Source organism: Pseudochaenichthys georgianus, chromosome 9, assembly GCF_902827115.2.
Source record: "Pseudochaenichthys georgianus chromosome 9, fPseGeo1.2, whole genome shotgun sequence".
In the NCBI taxonomy this organism is placed as follows: Eukaryota; Metazoa; Chordata; class Actinopteri; order Perciformes; family Channichthyidae; genus Pseudochaenichthys; species Pseudochaenichthys georgianus.
This window is the reverse complement of record NC_047511.1, coordinates 436,121-453,636: the sequence shown is the minus strand read 5'-3', so window position 1 is coordinate 453,636 and position 17,516 is coordinate 436,121. Positions and strand designations below refer to the sequence as shown.

Sequence of the window (17,516 nt, the reverse complement as noted above, 5' to 3'; positions counted from 1 at the left end):
CAACAAGTTATAGAATTGTATAATTATATAAATATAGGTAAAATATAGTGATAAAATATAGGTTACATACCTTGTGTTGTGAGAAATGACAAAAAAGATGGTTCCAGAATGATTCAGAAGTGGGAAAATGAACAAAGCAACCTCTGGGTTAAAAATAACCCAGGCAGGTGTTCAACTGCAATTGCAGCCCTAATAACCCCTTTGACCCAGCGTGAACAACCCACCAGTGTGTTTACAGTACCCACATAACCCATACTTATGACCCAGCCAAATCAACCCAGCAATGTGTTTATAGGAATAACCCAGCATTTTTTAGAGTGTAGCTGTCGTCTGTTTTTTTCTTAATATTCGCTGAAACATAGGAGGTAGTGGTGTCCCGCCTGTGTATACAATACTGTAGGGGTGTGTCCCCTGGTAGGTTCAAGAGGCGTTTCCCCTTTGGGTTTCGTCTGGAGGGGCCTTGATAGTGTTGGGGTACGGCGGTTAGAGCTTCACTTTCCCCTTTCCCTAAACTTGCTCGGGTGGCGCAGTGGTCTGTGCATCTGATCATCAGATCAAGGGGGTGCTGGGGAACTCCAGTTCGAAACCCGCTCCTGCCGCCACTGCGTCAGGCCGTTGTGTCCTTGGACAAGACACTTCACCCGGATTTGCTCCTGTGGGTATTGTCCACAGTACATGTATGACACCAATGTGTACTTGTAAAAGCGCCTCGATGACCTCGAGGCGTGAAGATGGACGGTGTGGCGCAGTGCGCTGTGCAATGATCATCAGATCAAGGGGTGAAGGGGGGGGTTGCCGGTTACCTGGTCGCCTCTCTCGGTCCAGCGGGCTTTAAGTGCGTAAATACCCGCCACTACGCGTCTTGAAGAATGGGGGGGAGTTATTGTTATTATTATTGGGATTGTGATAACACAGAATTCCGATCTCCCCCTTTGTATCACACACAGAGGATTGACAATAAAGTTGACTGACTAATAATAATAATAACAACCAAGCATACTGCATGATCCACTTCCACTACACTCCAATGTGTTATTTCTCCTCCTGCTACTTTTTTATTAAATGTTTTTTTTACCATGTCGCTTTCCTGTGAGACCTAGTCCCTTCATTTGGTATCCCTGTTCTCTGATACATATTCCAACTACTATAACAAGTACACGCTTTACATTTTATTGCTAGAAATGATCAAAGCAATTGATTGATTGTCCTTTTATTCTCCGAGGGAAACAAATACTCAATTATGCTGAACTTTAAATGAGTCAATTGTTGCTTATTCTAAACAGCGTTGTTGTAGTAAACTACATTAAACTATTATTTTTAATGCATTCTTTCAGTAGATGGCTCATAGTTTAAAAAAAAAAAATGTGTTGGAGGGGAGCATTGTATGTGAACAAAAACTAAAGGGTGACATATTTATAATATACTTGCAATGTTTGCAATGATATCAGTCAGTGTTGCCTCTTCTGCAGCACGTGTGTGTGGGCTGTTTCTGTCGAGAACACAGAGAAAGTAGGCTGCTGCCTAATGTGCTCATGTAAGTGGGTGTACTATTATATCATGAATCATAGAAAAGCATGGTTTATTCTGTTGTTTAATTGTACACACACCAAAGCAGTTCTCCACAAGCAAGTGGAAAAGTAGAAGATTTGAAAATATAATTGTGCAGACAAAATGTTTAGTGATTTCAGCTTAATGCACAAAAACAACAGTGTAACAAAGATTTTTTTGTTGCCAAGACATTGAAAGCTTTGGACGGACATGTCTATACTCTAAGAGAGTAAGAATTGGACTGGGAGGTGTGCCCCCATGCTCTTACACCATCCCTTCTTTAGTCTTTCTGCTTCTGTAGATCATCAGAAGGTATCCCAGTGCAATGAGGAGGAGGGTGATGAAGAGGAAAAGAATGCCAGCCCAGGGCCCTGGGGGCAGAGCCTTCATCAGCCCGAGTCTCTCTGCTCGGACCATACTGCTCAGACTCAGCATGAACCCCAGAGCCCAGCCTACTGAGGCTCCCCCTGCCTGAAAGACAGAAGAGGACCACTGATACAAGGAGACTGATTCAGGTACAGAATCAGAATCAGGTGACCTTTGTTAGTCACACAGAGGGGACATTTACAGCAGTACATTTCAACCCAGACTCGATTCCAACGAATGGAAAATACAAAGTCATTTATTTCCTTTTACTCCTGACCTTTTTCTCAAAAGAGATGGACGGAAGGGAGTGGTTATCAAAACCGTAGCCCTGCAGTAAGAGGACCTGGACGAAATTGGAGACGGCGCAGACATTCTTCATGTACTTCTCTTTCTGCTTGAACTTTGCTGTCATCTATGAATGGAGATAAGATGTTGATTGTGTTAGTCCAATCTTATTCGTAATGTTGTCCAGCATTTCGAGAATATTGAAATGAAAGGCAGATAACATAAAGGTTTTGGGGTTTAAATTAGATCTATCTGGTGGGTTTCAACATGAACTTGTTTTTATTGGCTGGGCTCAGAGAGAGAGAGAGTACCTCAGAGATGGTCATGTTGCAGACCAGTTGAATGGCCTCCTTCAGTCGACTGGGGGAGGTGATGGAGATGTTGGAGAGGCTGTTGATATAGCTCTGAGTGAAGAAGAAGGCAGAGAATGCCTGTGGAGAAGATGGCACACTGTCAAGCCAATAATGCCACAAACTTAAAGATATAGTTTTACTTTGCACCTGCTGTCTCACTCGAGGCTCACTCACCATAAAGCTTCCTCTCACGCTGGGCTGGAAGACTCCATTAAAGGAGCACTTGGAGTAAGAGCAGTTCTCGAAGGAGAACAGCTTTTGTACATTGTCCAGGCAGCTCCTGTAGTCTCCTGTCCCCACTACTCGTACCGACCTCTGGGGGTCAAAGTTGGCTGGTTTGTAGCTCTGAGTGCAGGGAGAATCAAAGACATCCGGCCCCAGCTTCACAGATGTGGTGAACTGCTGTGGGTAGCAGGGATGGGACACCTGGGGCTTCACACCTTCAGTCTGAATGATGCAAAACAGAAGAAAGTGAAATCTTCCTCCAATAAAAAAATTGAAGATGCTGCATATGATGAATAGTATTATTCAAAGTAAGCCGGTAGAACGGGGAAGGACTTAATCAACCCGCACTAACAGTGGTATCATTTACCATATATTACGTATTTCAGTAAAAGGATAATCATTTAGTCTTGTCATAAAGTGGGACATTGCTTGGTAACAAGGGGACACTCCTGAAAGGCACAGGTGTGGAATCTGGATTCTGTTACCTTGGATTGGTACCTGGCCACCTGTCCCCCCCCAGCCATTATGTCTGCTCAGCTGGCACCAGCATCATATTAGAAGTACATACGTGTAGAGTTGTATTAATCCTTTCGTCTTACTCGCTGCAATACATGACTTAGCCTTACTAATAATGCCAAACTGTACTGCAGGGAATACACAGTGCCTTAGTATAAGGTCCAGGAGAGTTTTCATTCAGCTGATCTCGATCAAAGTCATGAAGTCTTGATGTTTCAAAGAAATAGCCATAAGTAACCTTTTTTTTATAGTACCTTGATTAGAAGAGCCAGCAGTTTGCGCAGGAACTGGTCTTGGCCATAGCACAGGAAGCTCTGGGTATATAGCCTGTAGGTTTGTCCATAAAGCTTCAGCTCCATCACATTATCTTTGTCCTCCACCTCTTCAGACGTCTCAAAGGCAATCTGTGTGGAAGCTCCGCCTAAATCCAAAGCTCCAATCGTCTGTCTTCCTGGATTCAGCCAACGCCCAACAAAACCATACTGAGGGGAAATAAAGGACATGTCAGGACATAACAATTTGTATTGATGAAGGACAATAACACATGTCTAACACTGCACAGAGTTTAATCTGAGGCAAACATCCAAATAACAATACTTCCATAGAAACTCTCAAAGCCCCTATGTGTGGACACATGAATACATGAATGATAAATGATAAATGAATTGCCATGACATTTGATATAAATAATTAAAATATTTTCCCTGATGAACCCTAAATACATTGAACCTCTGACTTTTCAATTATTGCCACTTTTAACGGCCTTTATTGGAGTTGTTAGAGTGAACGGGGAGGACAGAGGACATTGCCTCACATGTTCGGCTGACTCAGGATTACGATGATTGACCTCTTTTGTAAGTTTGTTTCCATCGGCCTCAGCTGTCATTTCTGTTTAGAACTAATTTGCATGTCAGTATGCTAACACTAAACTAAGGTTGTGTACCATAGACTGTGGTCCGTACCAAAAGCCAGGTGGCAGCCATGTCTTCTATGTTGGAAAAAAGTATACATAATGCAGTTAACCCACACTTTACACACGTTACCACTATCTGCAAGTTGTATTCAGGACTAAGCATATCCCAACATGCATCAGGCTGCAGCGGGTCATCCGCTCTGCAGAGAAGGCGATCGGCTGCAATCTGCCATCCCTCCACGACCTGCACGCCTCCAGGACCCTGAGGCGGGCAGGGAAGATAGTGGCCGACCCCTCCCACCCTGGACACAAACTGTTCACCCCCCTCCTCTCTGGCAGGAGGCTGCGCTCCATCAGGACCAATACCTCTCGCCACCTGAACAGCTTCTTCCCCTCTGCTACCGGCCTCTTAAACAAGGCCCGGCCCCCCCGCTGACACTTTACCTCAGCCACATCATAGACTATATGCATTACATTAATGCACACAATGTTCATACTCCTCTATTTCCAGGTAAATTACTGCTTTATTTGTATTTGTATTGCTATTTAACTATATTTTATTACGGTGTAAAAGATCTTTTTTTTAATATTAGATTTCTTGTTTTTTATATTTTATGTATGCACCATGACTCCAAGTCAACTTCCTAGTATGTGCGAACCTACCTGGCAATAAACCTGTTTCTGTTTCTGTTTCTGATTCCTGATATTGAAACAACACTCAACTTAGCATAGACTTTAAAGGTCCCATGTCATGGCCATTTCTACTGATCATAATTCCATTGTTGAGGTCTACTAGAATAGATTTATATTGTTCAATGTTCCAAACTCACATTGGTTTCTCATACAGCATCTCTGTATAGCAGGCCAGCCTTAACCTGCCATCAGGCCCTGGGGCTGATGGTTTTGTAGGCCCCCTATTTAAACAACAAATCAAAGTCATGTATAGCCTCGGCAGGCTCTGTGATCGCACTTCTCCACTCTGCTCTGCGAGCCTGGTCCTCTCCTCCAGATGAGTGACGTATCGGGCCTCCCTCATGTATCTGTCCGGTTGCCGTTGGCTCCCCTCCACACAGCGAGTCCTCGTCGTCCTCTCATCTCCTCCAACAGATAATGTCCCTCCTGTCTGTTCTTCCTCTCCCGCTACTCCATCGCTATCAGAACCAGACGGCCTACTTGGCTTCGAGGCCCCGCTGCCGCTCGGTACAGGACTCATCTGTCCTTCCTCCTCATCCCGGCCTACAGGTTTAAAATAACCTGTAAACTTCGGCATGTTTTGTAATAGCTGCTTGTCTCCAAACTCCTTTTCCCTCAACAATTTCCTTTCCCGAGCGCCACTCTCAAACTTTCTCTCCTAAACAACCTTCATCTGTCACTCAATCACTCGCATTTTGAATAAGTCACATGTGAAACATATTCTCATTCTGATTGGCTGTTGAGTGGTGCCCACTGACTGTTACGGAGTCATCTCTGGAATCCATCGATCTCATTGATTAGCGGAGCAAATGATCAAAATACTACGGAGGGAAGATATTTTCGTTTGGATTACTGGTCTGGGGGAAGCTCGCGAGTGTGTGTGTGTGTGTGTGTGTGTGTGTGTGTGTGTGTGTGTGTGTGTGTGTGTGTGTGTGTGTGTGTGTGTGTGTGTGTGTGTGTGTGTGTGTGTGTGTGTGTGTGTGTGTGTGTGTGTGTGTGTGTGTGTGTGTGTGTGTGTGTGTGTGTGTGTGCGTGCGTGTATGTGTGTATATATGTGCGTGTGTGTGTATTGTGTTTGTTTCCCGGGGAAAACCCTCACGAGAAACTCCGGCTGTTGTTGTGCCTGCTGTGACGTCAAGTTACTCCGTTCTCCGCTTGTAATTATGCCGAAGCTTCAAAGTTGTATTTCTCATCTGAATTTGCCGAAACATTTTTAATATTCTGAAAGACAAGACTTTGTTTATTTGAAACCAGATGAAAACAAACTGTAACGGACCCTGCCGTGTCATCTATGATTACTATACTCTTACATTCATAATTTCAGCGGAGGGAGGGGAACAGCAGAACAGCAGAGTGGCGAGGGAGAGCTGTCTTCTTCCCTTTACAAGCTTCAAAAATGTATTCATCGTGTGATTTTAGAAATAAAAGTTTCATATTCTGAAAGCCAATACTTTGTTTATTCAAAAAAAAAAAAAGTTGTATTGGCTCATGATAGGCCCCCAGTCTCCGTAGGCCCCTGGGCTTCAGCCCATCAGCCCGTGCATTAAGGCGGCCCTATGTGTATTCACTCTCTGTCCTAAACGCCTGGTTGGAGCTCCTGGAAATGTCCAACGAGGCGTTTTGGGGCAGCATAGACTGTGTTAGAGTTTACTCGCTACAGGGTGTAGGGTTTGAGGGGTTGTGACTCTGCACACGTTCACATGCAGAGAAAGCTTCATAACACAAGGGACCGGTAATAACCGGAAAAGCATGACATGGGACCTTTACCTTCCCAGTGCCTGTGGTCTTAATGGACACTGGCAGTTACCAACACTGTGTCACAGAGTAGATCACTTGTAAATACGGCAAGTGTTTGTAAATAGTTGGTTTGTCAGTTAACGCTCTCCTATACATTAATATGACCAGCCGTTGTTTATTTTGTTTATTTATCTTCTTAATTTCTCGTCCTTGTTACTGTTTTCTGCTATTGTTCCCTCATCCATATTGTAAAGCATCCTTGGGTTTCTTAAAATATGCTATATATATCCAAGTTACTATTATTATCATTTTGGGGACAGACCCCGTTTGGGACGGCTGTAAACACGTGTGCCACCTTTAAGGTGGGATTGACACGCTAATCGAACTACTTTCTAGCATACTAACACCTTTTAAAAGCATCTCAAAACAGCCCCCTACGTCACCCTTCAAAACCCCCACTACATGTTTTCAGTTGGCACACAGGAACATGGCACTCTGAAGAGCGCATCAGGTCCATCAATGACCTTCCTTCTGTTGAACAGAAAATGCGCTCACCTTAGCAAAGTTTTCCAGTAAGTAGTTGACTGTGACCCAGCCGTACGCCCCCTCCTCCTGTCCACTCAGGATGGCTGCCTCTTTGAATTTGAACGGGTAAGACCGCATTTTCTTTTCCACTTCCTTCAGTACCTGTTTGGACTCTGTGGCATTCACTTCGCTATTAAAGAGTGGTGGGAGTTCAATGGAGAATAAAACTATGTTTAATCCTTCCAAGATCTATTATTCATGCGTAATTGATGAGGAATGTGGTATACATATTAGTGCCACATCGTGTCCTTATAGAAAGTTATACTGACTTCAAGAGTCTCATGCCGGCAGTGGCTCCCAGATAGAGGGGAGTTTGGTGGTGCCTGGGTTTGGGGACATCCTTCACAGCCTGGTTCAGACAGTCGTCCAGACTTTCTGCTGCTCCACCACGGATACCTGCATAGCTAGATATCCCTCCACCTTGACAGCAAAAGAAAGTAGTTCTTCTTACAAAGGCCTCAGTCTGACCTTTTCTAAACACAGGACAAGGAAGCCCTGCACGAAAAAGGATCTAGTTGGGGTTTCTAAGGAAACTCTGAAAACACACAGGAAATAACAATGACTAAGATGTGCCAGACAATGTTGAGGAAGTAGAGCTCCAGCATTATGAAATGTTTTCTTTAATATTCTGATAAATACATTGGACAACATAAGTGAAAGTAAGAATGTCTTCAGCACCAGGAGACCGTCTGCAGTTTAAGGGTCAATTCAGGCACATCAAAACAAGATTCTGACGTTCATCTTGTCACTGCCAGGCAAACCACATTTTAAGAAGTAATGTGGTTTCTGTTTTGCCGCCCTTCTCTCAGCGACTGGCTCACCTTTCACATGACACTCGCTGTGCTGGGTAACTATACCGGTGTCATTTTGCTTATCAGCCGGCCATTTGTAGATGTACATGGAGGTGTGGGATGAGCCCGCATCCAGAACAATTCCATACTGAAACACACAGAGCATTAAATGTCAGACATACATATGTAGAAAATACAGCATGATTATCGTGCCTCATTTTAGAACGTAGACTATCGAGTCTGCCCGATATATTGCTCTGCTGATGTCTCATATTGAGCTAATATGACATCTAAAATACCTCAGTGCACCTCTGGTAACATTGCTATTGACCACACAAGGTATTTATTTGAGCAGTTGTAGCAAGTCTGTGTTGTAGAACCTGCGTGGGCTTCTTCTCTTTAGCTTCCACCTAGCATGTGCTGCTGCCTACACTTCATGTGAACTGGTTTTGTAACCTGAATTGAATAAACTGCAAGAGACTGAAATTGCATCAGGAAATTGCAGCAAAGTTTGGCGACCTATCAGTGCAAAAGAAAAGCAGAATCGCTAGCATGCACAATGCAGCGTTGAAGGTTGTAGGGAAGTAACAAAAGTGCTTCGGAGGAACTGACAAGGTGTCCTTGAGCAAAGCATCGATCCCCCAACTGCTGCCGGCGCCGGAATACTGGCAGCCCTTTTGATCTGACACCTCTTCATTAGTGCATGTCTATAGGTCCTGTTAGAGAATATTTCTGTCTTACTCCTAAGTGTCAAAGAATAATTCTTCCTTACTCCTAAGATATTTAACCTTTCTGCCTGTTGACATTTACGACGAACCCTAAGTCTGTTATCTGTCTTAAGGAATGGGAAGTCTCAGCTAGTGTTAACATTACCAGTTTTATGACCGGTCAACTCTCGGTCACAGAACCAAAGAGTCAGATTAGTGATTCAGTGCCTCCAGGTGTTCACGTATACCTTCCCCCAACATGTGGGTTGACTCTCTGTAAACTAGTTAAAGGGTCTACCAAGATGCGAGGCTGATCAGAATAACATGACAACCCACCCGTGCAGTCAGAACCTTTGGCTGCTGTGACTTGTGATATGAGTTCTCCGGCCGTATCCTTGTAATAAACTACCAGTGTTTGACATCAAAGCTCCAACTCTCCTCGTGTCTCTCTGAGTCCTGACTCTCCATGGCTGCAGACGTTTCCCTTACAGGTCCTGTTTGTGCATGTGTGTATGTATTTAAGACCTATTTTGTACTTGAACAAATAATACCAGAATGAAAACTGAATTTCAACTTAATTTCATAAAAATGCACCTTGAGCAGGGAGGCAAAAAGAGCAAAGGGCTGCCAAACTCAAACCCTACATCTTGGGCAACGTGTAATAACCACACAGACATCTTGTCCTCATCAGGCCCTTGTTAAAGCTGCCTTGTTGTCAGTGTTAAGCCTCTCTCTCTCATTTCCAGCCATGAGACTCAACAACTAAAGTTCATTGATTTGCTATATAACATGGGTTTTTGTGTTATGTATTGTGATATCTGAACTTATTCAGCTGTGTTGACTTTTCCTCTCTTTGTCTGCTCTTTGCTTCGAAGCATTAATTTATATTCAAGTATAAAATCCCTAGGCAATAGCGAAGAATACATTCTGTAGCCTTTTAAAAACTATTTCAAAGTGTCTGCCACATTAACAAAAGGAAGAGCACATGAATAACTCTCAGAAAGATCGGCTTCTTTGACCTCTTTCACCTCTCTGTCTAGCTCTGCAGAAACCCTTTCAGTCTTTGAGGTTAACACACAGCAGGATGCCGCATGATGGTAAGAGCTGCCGGTTTCATTTTGAGCATTCGCACGCAAAAAGACATTTGGCCTGGAAAGTAAAAATGAGGGCATATGAAGTTTAAAACGGAACCCCTCCTCGATGGCTGTCAGCAACAGTCACATGTGAAATGCTTCAATTTAGAAAATGTGGTCTAAGCTAAGATAAGCAAATGAATATGTATATATTCATGTTTATAACATAGCTTATTTGTGAGTGGTGACATTAAGACATTAAATTGGATATTTCACCGACAAAATGACCATTGTTTATCAATTACTCATCTTGCATTACCTTCAATTGTAGAACAAAGGTTTTTTTCTCGTTGTCCACCGTGGTAAACAAAGAATCCAAAAACTTTAAAGAAAATTCTTGAATGGAAGAAAATGTGGGCTATTTCTTTTTTTAACAGCAAAGCTAACAGAAAACATCTGTTAACAAACTCAAAAAACGCATTCACTATCATGTGACCCCGGGCGCCGTTCAAAATGGCAGCACACTGCTCCTAACACTAGAGTAGTGATACAAATGCCATATCAATCTCATTAGTATGCAGAAAAAGTGACAGGTCGCCCCGCCCCTTTTCGACCGGAAGTCCCGCCTTATTTGACCGGAAGTCCCGCCTTTTTTTTATTTTGAAAACCGGAAGTCCCGCCTCGTTCGACCGGAAGTCCCGCCTCGTCCGACCGGATGTCCCGCCCCCGCTTCCGGCGGATGTCCCGCCCCCGCTTCCGGTTTACAAAATAAAATAAAAAATACATTTAAATTTAAAAAATGAGAAAAATAAAATGCCGTTGTTTTCAATCAATTAATATGTCTAGGATATATGTCCTGCCTCCTAACCACTTCCTGTGTGGTTAATCCTGTATATAGTATCGAATGTAACTTACAAATACTTGCAAATAACATGAAATTAATCAAAAGTAAAAGCATCTAAAAAACACATATTTAAACCTCTCTGTTTTTGCGAACATTCCCTAACCCTAACCCTACAAGTCAGGACATGAAGGGAGAGAGCATATGGTGGTCGGGGGAGGAACACACACACACACACACACACACACACACACACACACACACACACACACACACACACACACACACACACACACACACACACACACACACACACACACACACACACACACACACACACACCGCCTGCAGCCGAAGATATGCTTCAGTCTCCTCTGTCTTGAAGGCATTCTTAAGCACATAAATGTAACATTAGGCTATGCATAAAATAACCAAACGATTATTTCATTAACTAATTTGAACAGTAATTCACATCATCATATCATAACAAAATAAGCTAAGGCAACTACTTGCATTCAGTGACTTGATATACACTGACCTCAACAGATTGGGCTGTGTTAACTCTGGTGTCTTCCCGAGATCTACACGCAACCATGAAGGGAGAGAGCATATGGTGGTCGGGGGGAGGAACACACACACACACACACACACACACACACACACACACACACACACACACACACACACACACACACACACACACACACACACACACACACACACACACACACACACACACACACACACACACACACACACACACACACACACACACACACACACACACACACTTTCCTCACCCCTCACCCCTTCCCCGTTAGAGGTTGGTTAAATAAAAAAGCCAGCGTCACTCTTAAATATTTTTCAAGTCGAGAGAAAATGGCCAAGAGACGTCTTGATATGAGTTTAATCAGCGAGACACCGGTGACAACTTACAGACATCCGTTGGGTGCTCCAATCAAGAAACGAATACAGTTTGTATGCCGGGTTCAGACGCCTACAGCTGAAGATATGCTTCAGTCTCCTCTGTCTTGAAGGCATTCTTAAGCACATAAATGTAACATTAGGCTATGCATAAAATAACCAAACGATTATTTCATTAACTAATTTGAACAGTAATTCACATCATCATATCATAACAAAATAAGCAACTATTTGCATTCAGTGACTTGATTTTTTAAATGAAAACCAGGGATATCTTTTGTTTTGCGGTCCATATCTCATTAAAAATATCTAATGTTAGTAACTATTAAAGAAAGAATGGGGACAATTCTGTGTTAATGTAGTTTGACCATTGTAACTGCTGTGCAGACATACTGATAAAATAGGGCTTCTAACTAATTACCTTAAATAAAATCACTAATTAATTAAACCAGTTCAATACGCATTATTCTTATTCTTATCATTCTTTATGAGCGCAGTAACGGTAAGGTATCTAATTACTTATTTATCTAGTATTCCATCACATAATAACAGAGATGGTTAAACTGAAGTAGAGACATGGCAGAAATCCTACAATGAAGCAGGACAGTGAAGGGGAAGTCTCTTTTGAAGAGGGTTTTAATAGTTTAAAGATCTTAATGCCCCCTTGATCATATCTTTTTTTTTAAAAGACTGTTTCTCTAAAAGGCAGGTTTTGTGATTTTTAAGACTTTTTACAGACACTCTGCAGATTTGTGTGTAATTCTCTCACAAAGGAACAGTAAGTCTCTTACTTTTTTGATAGCGTTTTTTATGTATGACAACTTTACAACTGGTAGAAAGTTAAGTACTTTTTCTGAGCAGATTTTCTTTAAGACTGTGACTCTTAACACACCAACCCCCCGAGAGCCAGACATACTCATCCCCTTTTCAACGTATTTTGTTTTTGTCTCGCTTTTTTTTTTCCATTATATTTTTGAAAAAACGACATAGTGATTGCTAGCAAAAATACAACATTCAACTAATACATTATACAATATTACGACTTTTTGCGATATTTTCAACACAATATACTTGTACCCTTTTTTTTTTTGTAGGACTTCAAGATATTTTGCATGTCATACATAAACACGGTGTCATCTTCCTTCAGCCATCACAACAACAATCAAGGTGGATCTGTGAAATGAAACACCTCTTCCCAAAGCGTGACTACCCTATTGAGGGCATGCGTCTAAGGCAGTAGGGTCTAAATCGATGGGCCAGATATACTAACATGCAGAACGTAAGATATGTTTGAAAAAGACTAACCATTTATCCAGTTCAAGCTGTCTTTAAGATGTGACATCGCGCTCTGACTATTTCCCGTAAAATCGTGACAAACTATTACTTGTTCTTACATTTGACCTCTTGCTGCTTGGTTGAAAATGATAGATGAAAAAGAACTTTTTTAAAAAGAGTCAAACCACAAATGTTTTAAGATTGTTACAAAATGTAAAAAAGGTCTGGAGACAAAATGAATTCAGGTGACTCTGGCTTTATTAGGACAACAAACATATAATACAAATGGGTTAGGGGTTAAATATAACCATCGTGGACTTAATAGTCTAACAAAATACTTTTATCTGAATACATTTGTTCTTTTTAAGAGCACTTTTTGAAATTATTTATTTATTATTTCAGTGGAACAATCCAATGTTTGTTAACATTAACGCTTTCTTCTCTTTTTCTTGTGTTACTAAGATACTTTTAAACACACTTTGGTGTATGCAACACTTGTTCAGATAAACAAGGTTTTTTCTTTTCTGATAAACTTACATATTTTAGTTATTTTATGTTACCAAGATACTTTGAGATACACCCTGATGTACGCAACACTTAACAAAGGGTATAATATGAAGTAGTTGGTAAGGAAGGGGTTTTTCTTTAAGGGTGCAAAACTTTAGAACAGGGAAAATATTCATTAATTTGTATTGAATTGAGTTTTCTTTTTTGATTTTCAACATACTATTTGTACACAATGACTTTTCCAGGACGCGCTTCGCTTCGCTTGAAAAAGCGCTATAATAAATGTAAGGAATTATTATTATTATTATTAAAACTGTGGGCCTCTCCTCAATTGTTATGGCACTACATTATTGGGAGTATACTGTAGTGTCATATATTTTATATACCACATATATTTTAATTGTGTAATTTTCCTGAAGCATATAATTGATTTGTTTTTCAGAGTGAGAGGAGATCATGGAGGGGAAAATGTTAGAGTAGCAGAATTAATGTTCTCAGTTCGTGGAACTGACATGAACAGCTTTATTGCATGGAAAAGCGTGCACAAGACTATTCATTCTTAATGTCCCCTTTAACAAACTTTCAGAAGAAAATTCTAATTTTAAAAGGAATTTAAAGCCAAGATCATGAACATTTTCAAGCTAGAATGTACTTTATGATGGTGCACTGACTCTTGTGTCATTCAATGGATTATTGCCATATTAATACCGTTCAAACTGTTCAACTTTGAAAATTGAACAGTTTGTTCAAATCATCTGTAACTACAACTTATGACCATTTTTTTTTCAAATACAGAATTGAACGTCTCTGGCGTGATGTGTTCAAGTGTTACAGGTGTGTTTTACAACACCTTGCACTCTCTTGAGGAACAGCACTGCTTGACATCAGCAGCATCCTGCACATATTCTGCTGCCACTATGTTTTACTGCCAGGCATCCAGGCCAACCACTGAGGCATGGGCCAACCATCCAATCAGGACAGAGCAAAACATGACTCCAAACCAGTTGTAGCAGGTGGGCCAAGCCCTGCATCCGGTGGCAGATCCTGATCCTGAGGTTAATTCCAAATGTGTTAAAACATCTTATCACAATCTCTTGTTGATCCTCAATCAATAAAAAACCAAGCATCCTTACATTTAGGTTCTTATTCTCTACACATAACTATAATCACACGACCCTTGCATTCAAAAAGCCTTTGCTTGGTGCAATCAAGACTAGGGTTCTTTTTCACCACATGTGTACAGTCAAGTCTTTTCCATAATAACCTTCACATATTCCACAATCATAAGAGCATGGCGCCAGTTGTTGCAGCCAGTTGTAGTGAAGGCATCTGACTTACTTGCACCGAAATGTCTACATGCATAGCAGAAGATGGCATCTTTTTTACATGAATATTCCAGCCAATCTCTGTTTTGAAACCATGAGCTGCAAAATGAGCACCTCACCCCACTGTACAGACGAGTTGGGTACTTTTTTAAATATACCTGGGCAGGCTCTGTTTTGCAGAGGTCCTCTGGCACTTGCGGGCCGCCGAGGGGTGGCGGTGTTTGGGGCAACGAAGACGGCTGTGGCTGCTCCGCCTCTGTGGGAGAGGCGGGCAAAGCCGGCGAGTCGGGCAGGAGGACGTTAGTGTCCACGACAGTAACGTAATGTCCCCATGATCTGAACTGTTATTACCTGCAGTAGATGCAGTGTATGCTGGCGATAAGGGCTGGTTGTTTTAACCATTTTCTGATCCATCATTGACTGCTGTGTCAGCACCTTGCAGATGACGAACGTGCAGCGGCACAGGTCACGCGCACCTGACATAATAACGTTACTTACCGTTTAAATTGATCAAATAAATGCAGCAGACAATGCTATTCAACCACAATTACAATTTATTTTATTTCAACTATATTCTTCTTCTTCTTCTTCTTCTTCTTCTTCTTCTTCTTATTATTCTTCTTCTTCTTCTTATTATTATTATTATTATTACTACTATTGTTAGTAATAGTAGGCAAGATGTAATTTTTTTCACTTTTAATTTTTTTCACTTTTTTTTTTTTTTACTTTTAATTTTTCAAATGAGGGTGCATAACGACTCAACTGAGGGTGCACCCGCGTAGAACCGGGCCTGTATATATATATATCTCGGCAGCGCCACTTCCAGAAGCCATGTTGTTGGAGATGAACTCTGAACTTTCACACCCCCAGACTCCGCAAACCCGTAGATGTTACACTACGTTGGAAACGCATAAGGCACACACGCATGTGATTGGCTTAAAATTAAGCAGACATCTGATTGGCCGAAGACACTCGCCTCTTAAAAAAGGTGTGTGTGTGAATCTAGCTGCGTCAGGGGAGTCTCAAAAATCCACACACAAATGCAGAGAGATTCACACACAGAAAGCATTTTTTATATAAATGTAACAACACTCAAATGTGTTTTTGATGTAACTATTTGTGTGTGGATCAGAAATATGTTTGTGAAACTTTTTTACATTTATAAAATGATAAGTTTCTGTGTGAGCATTGAAAAAAATGTGTGTGGACGGAGACATTTATATTAGAGCCGGGACTCGATTAAAAAAATGAATCTAATTAATTAGAGGCTTTGTAATTAATTAATCGAAATTAATCGCATTTTTAATCAAATATACATATTTGACCTGAGAACAGTGAGAAGCAATTTCCACATGGATGTGACTCCAAGTGGTCTACAGTCGAGTGCAATCCAGTGAGCCAGGGAGTTGGTTATTCTCTCAGACGTGGACTTACTTATCCTGGCCCTGAAACCAGTCATCTGGTTGAGTGTGGATTGGGTCAGGGTGTGGTTCCTTGCACTCGGAGTCGGGATAACGTCCACGCTAGCTGCTACATGCTTTGCATTTAGGTGATACTTTAGGCTTGATGTGCTGCGGTGATATGCAAATTCTTTTTTGCATAATTTGCACACAACCGTGCTCTTATCGACGCTTCCATCCGTCCGTTTTTTAAAACAAAATGTCCCATCCACGGGGCCGACCAAAGCGGTCTCATCAGCTTGTTCGTTCATGTTTGACTATTGTTCACCGTGGTTTGTTGTTGTTTGAAGTCCCATGCTGAAGTCATGAACGTTAGTTGGTGCTCCAGTATAATCGGTACGCCTGAAACTCATCCAGTGAGAAACGTTCCGCTGTGCAAAAATAAGTGCGATTAATGTGCGATTAAAATGCGTTAATTTTTTTAACGCGTTCATTTTTGTGTAATTAATTAATCTTAATTAACGCGTTAAAGTCCCGGCCCTAATTTATATATAAATCCGGAATTACATTTGTGTATCCATTTGTGTGCCTTTATTTATTTTTGACACTGAACTGACCCCATAGCCTACCTTCATCCGAAGAAAATGTATAAAACACTGTAAACAATAATGTCCGTAGTCCCTCATGCAGAAGAACGACCTCAAAGACAAAAGCTGAACATGTAACTGTCAATTCGGAGATGATGCTTACTCAAAAATGCAATTACCATGTTTTCGGGGGGTTTCTCCATCTCGTCGGCAGGAAGGACCAGCAGCACAATCCCGACTATACCCAGCACCAGCAGCACGAGCGCAGGGATGATGCTGTAGTCCCGAAGCGCCATTCTGTGCGTAAAAGCGGGCACTTGCTCAGCAGTAAAGACACGGAAATCAAGAGCGTGAAACAAATGGTTGATGCTGCAACGCGTCATATGGTTAGATTGCCCGCTTCCTCTAATCTTGCACGCACCCTCGCGCATGCACGAAGCGGAGTTTGATGGATATATGTAGGCTGTATTCTTTATATGGCACCAAATTGACAGAAGTGGAAGAAGAACTCAGATATTGTGCTTGAGTCTAAGTAGAATTATCCGAGTGTAGAAATACGCTGATACAGTAAAAGTTCTGCATTCAAATTTCACTCAAGTATAAGTACAACAAGTAAAAGTATAGTCCATTTCAGAATAACATATGATATGTTTTATAATGATTGATCATGAAAGTGTTCTCAAAGCTGGTGAAGGTGCAGCTAGTCTGAAGTACTTTGTAGACTGCAGGGTAGCTGGTGGATTTACTCCAGGTGGAACTAAAGTCTGATTCAACACTTGGTTAGATTTCACATCATTCATCCAGATCTGTGAAGTAACTAAAGGTATTAAATACATGTAGTGGAGGAAAAGTACACCATTTACCT

The 17,516-nt window shown here is 41.6% G+C and overlaps 1 protein-coding gene across 1 annotated transcript; it reads right to left on the bottom strand.

Annotated features, from left to right (window-relative positions):
• Nucleotides 1–1,573: 1,573 nt before the first annotated feature.
• Nucleotides 1,574–17,011, bottom strand: LOC117452443 (ectonucleoside triphosphate diphosphohydrolase 2-like). The gene is made up of 9 exons (XM_034091080.2): nt 16,831–17,011; nt 8,043–8,160; nt 7,491–7,641; nt 7,192–7,351; nt 3,548–3,775; nt 2,727–2,999; nt 2,511–2,630; nt 2,192–2,326; nt 1,574–2,019 (listed from the first exon to the last, which is right to left on the bottom strand). Exons 1-9 carry the CDS (start codon nt 16,945–16,947, stop codon nt 1,813–1,815), a joined length of 1,509 nt encoding a protein of 502 aa, XP_033946971.1. The 5' UTR covers nt 16,948–17,011; the 3' UTR covers nt 1,574–1,812.
• Nucleotides 17,012–17,516: the final 505 nt, after the last annotated feature.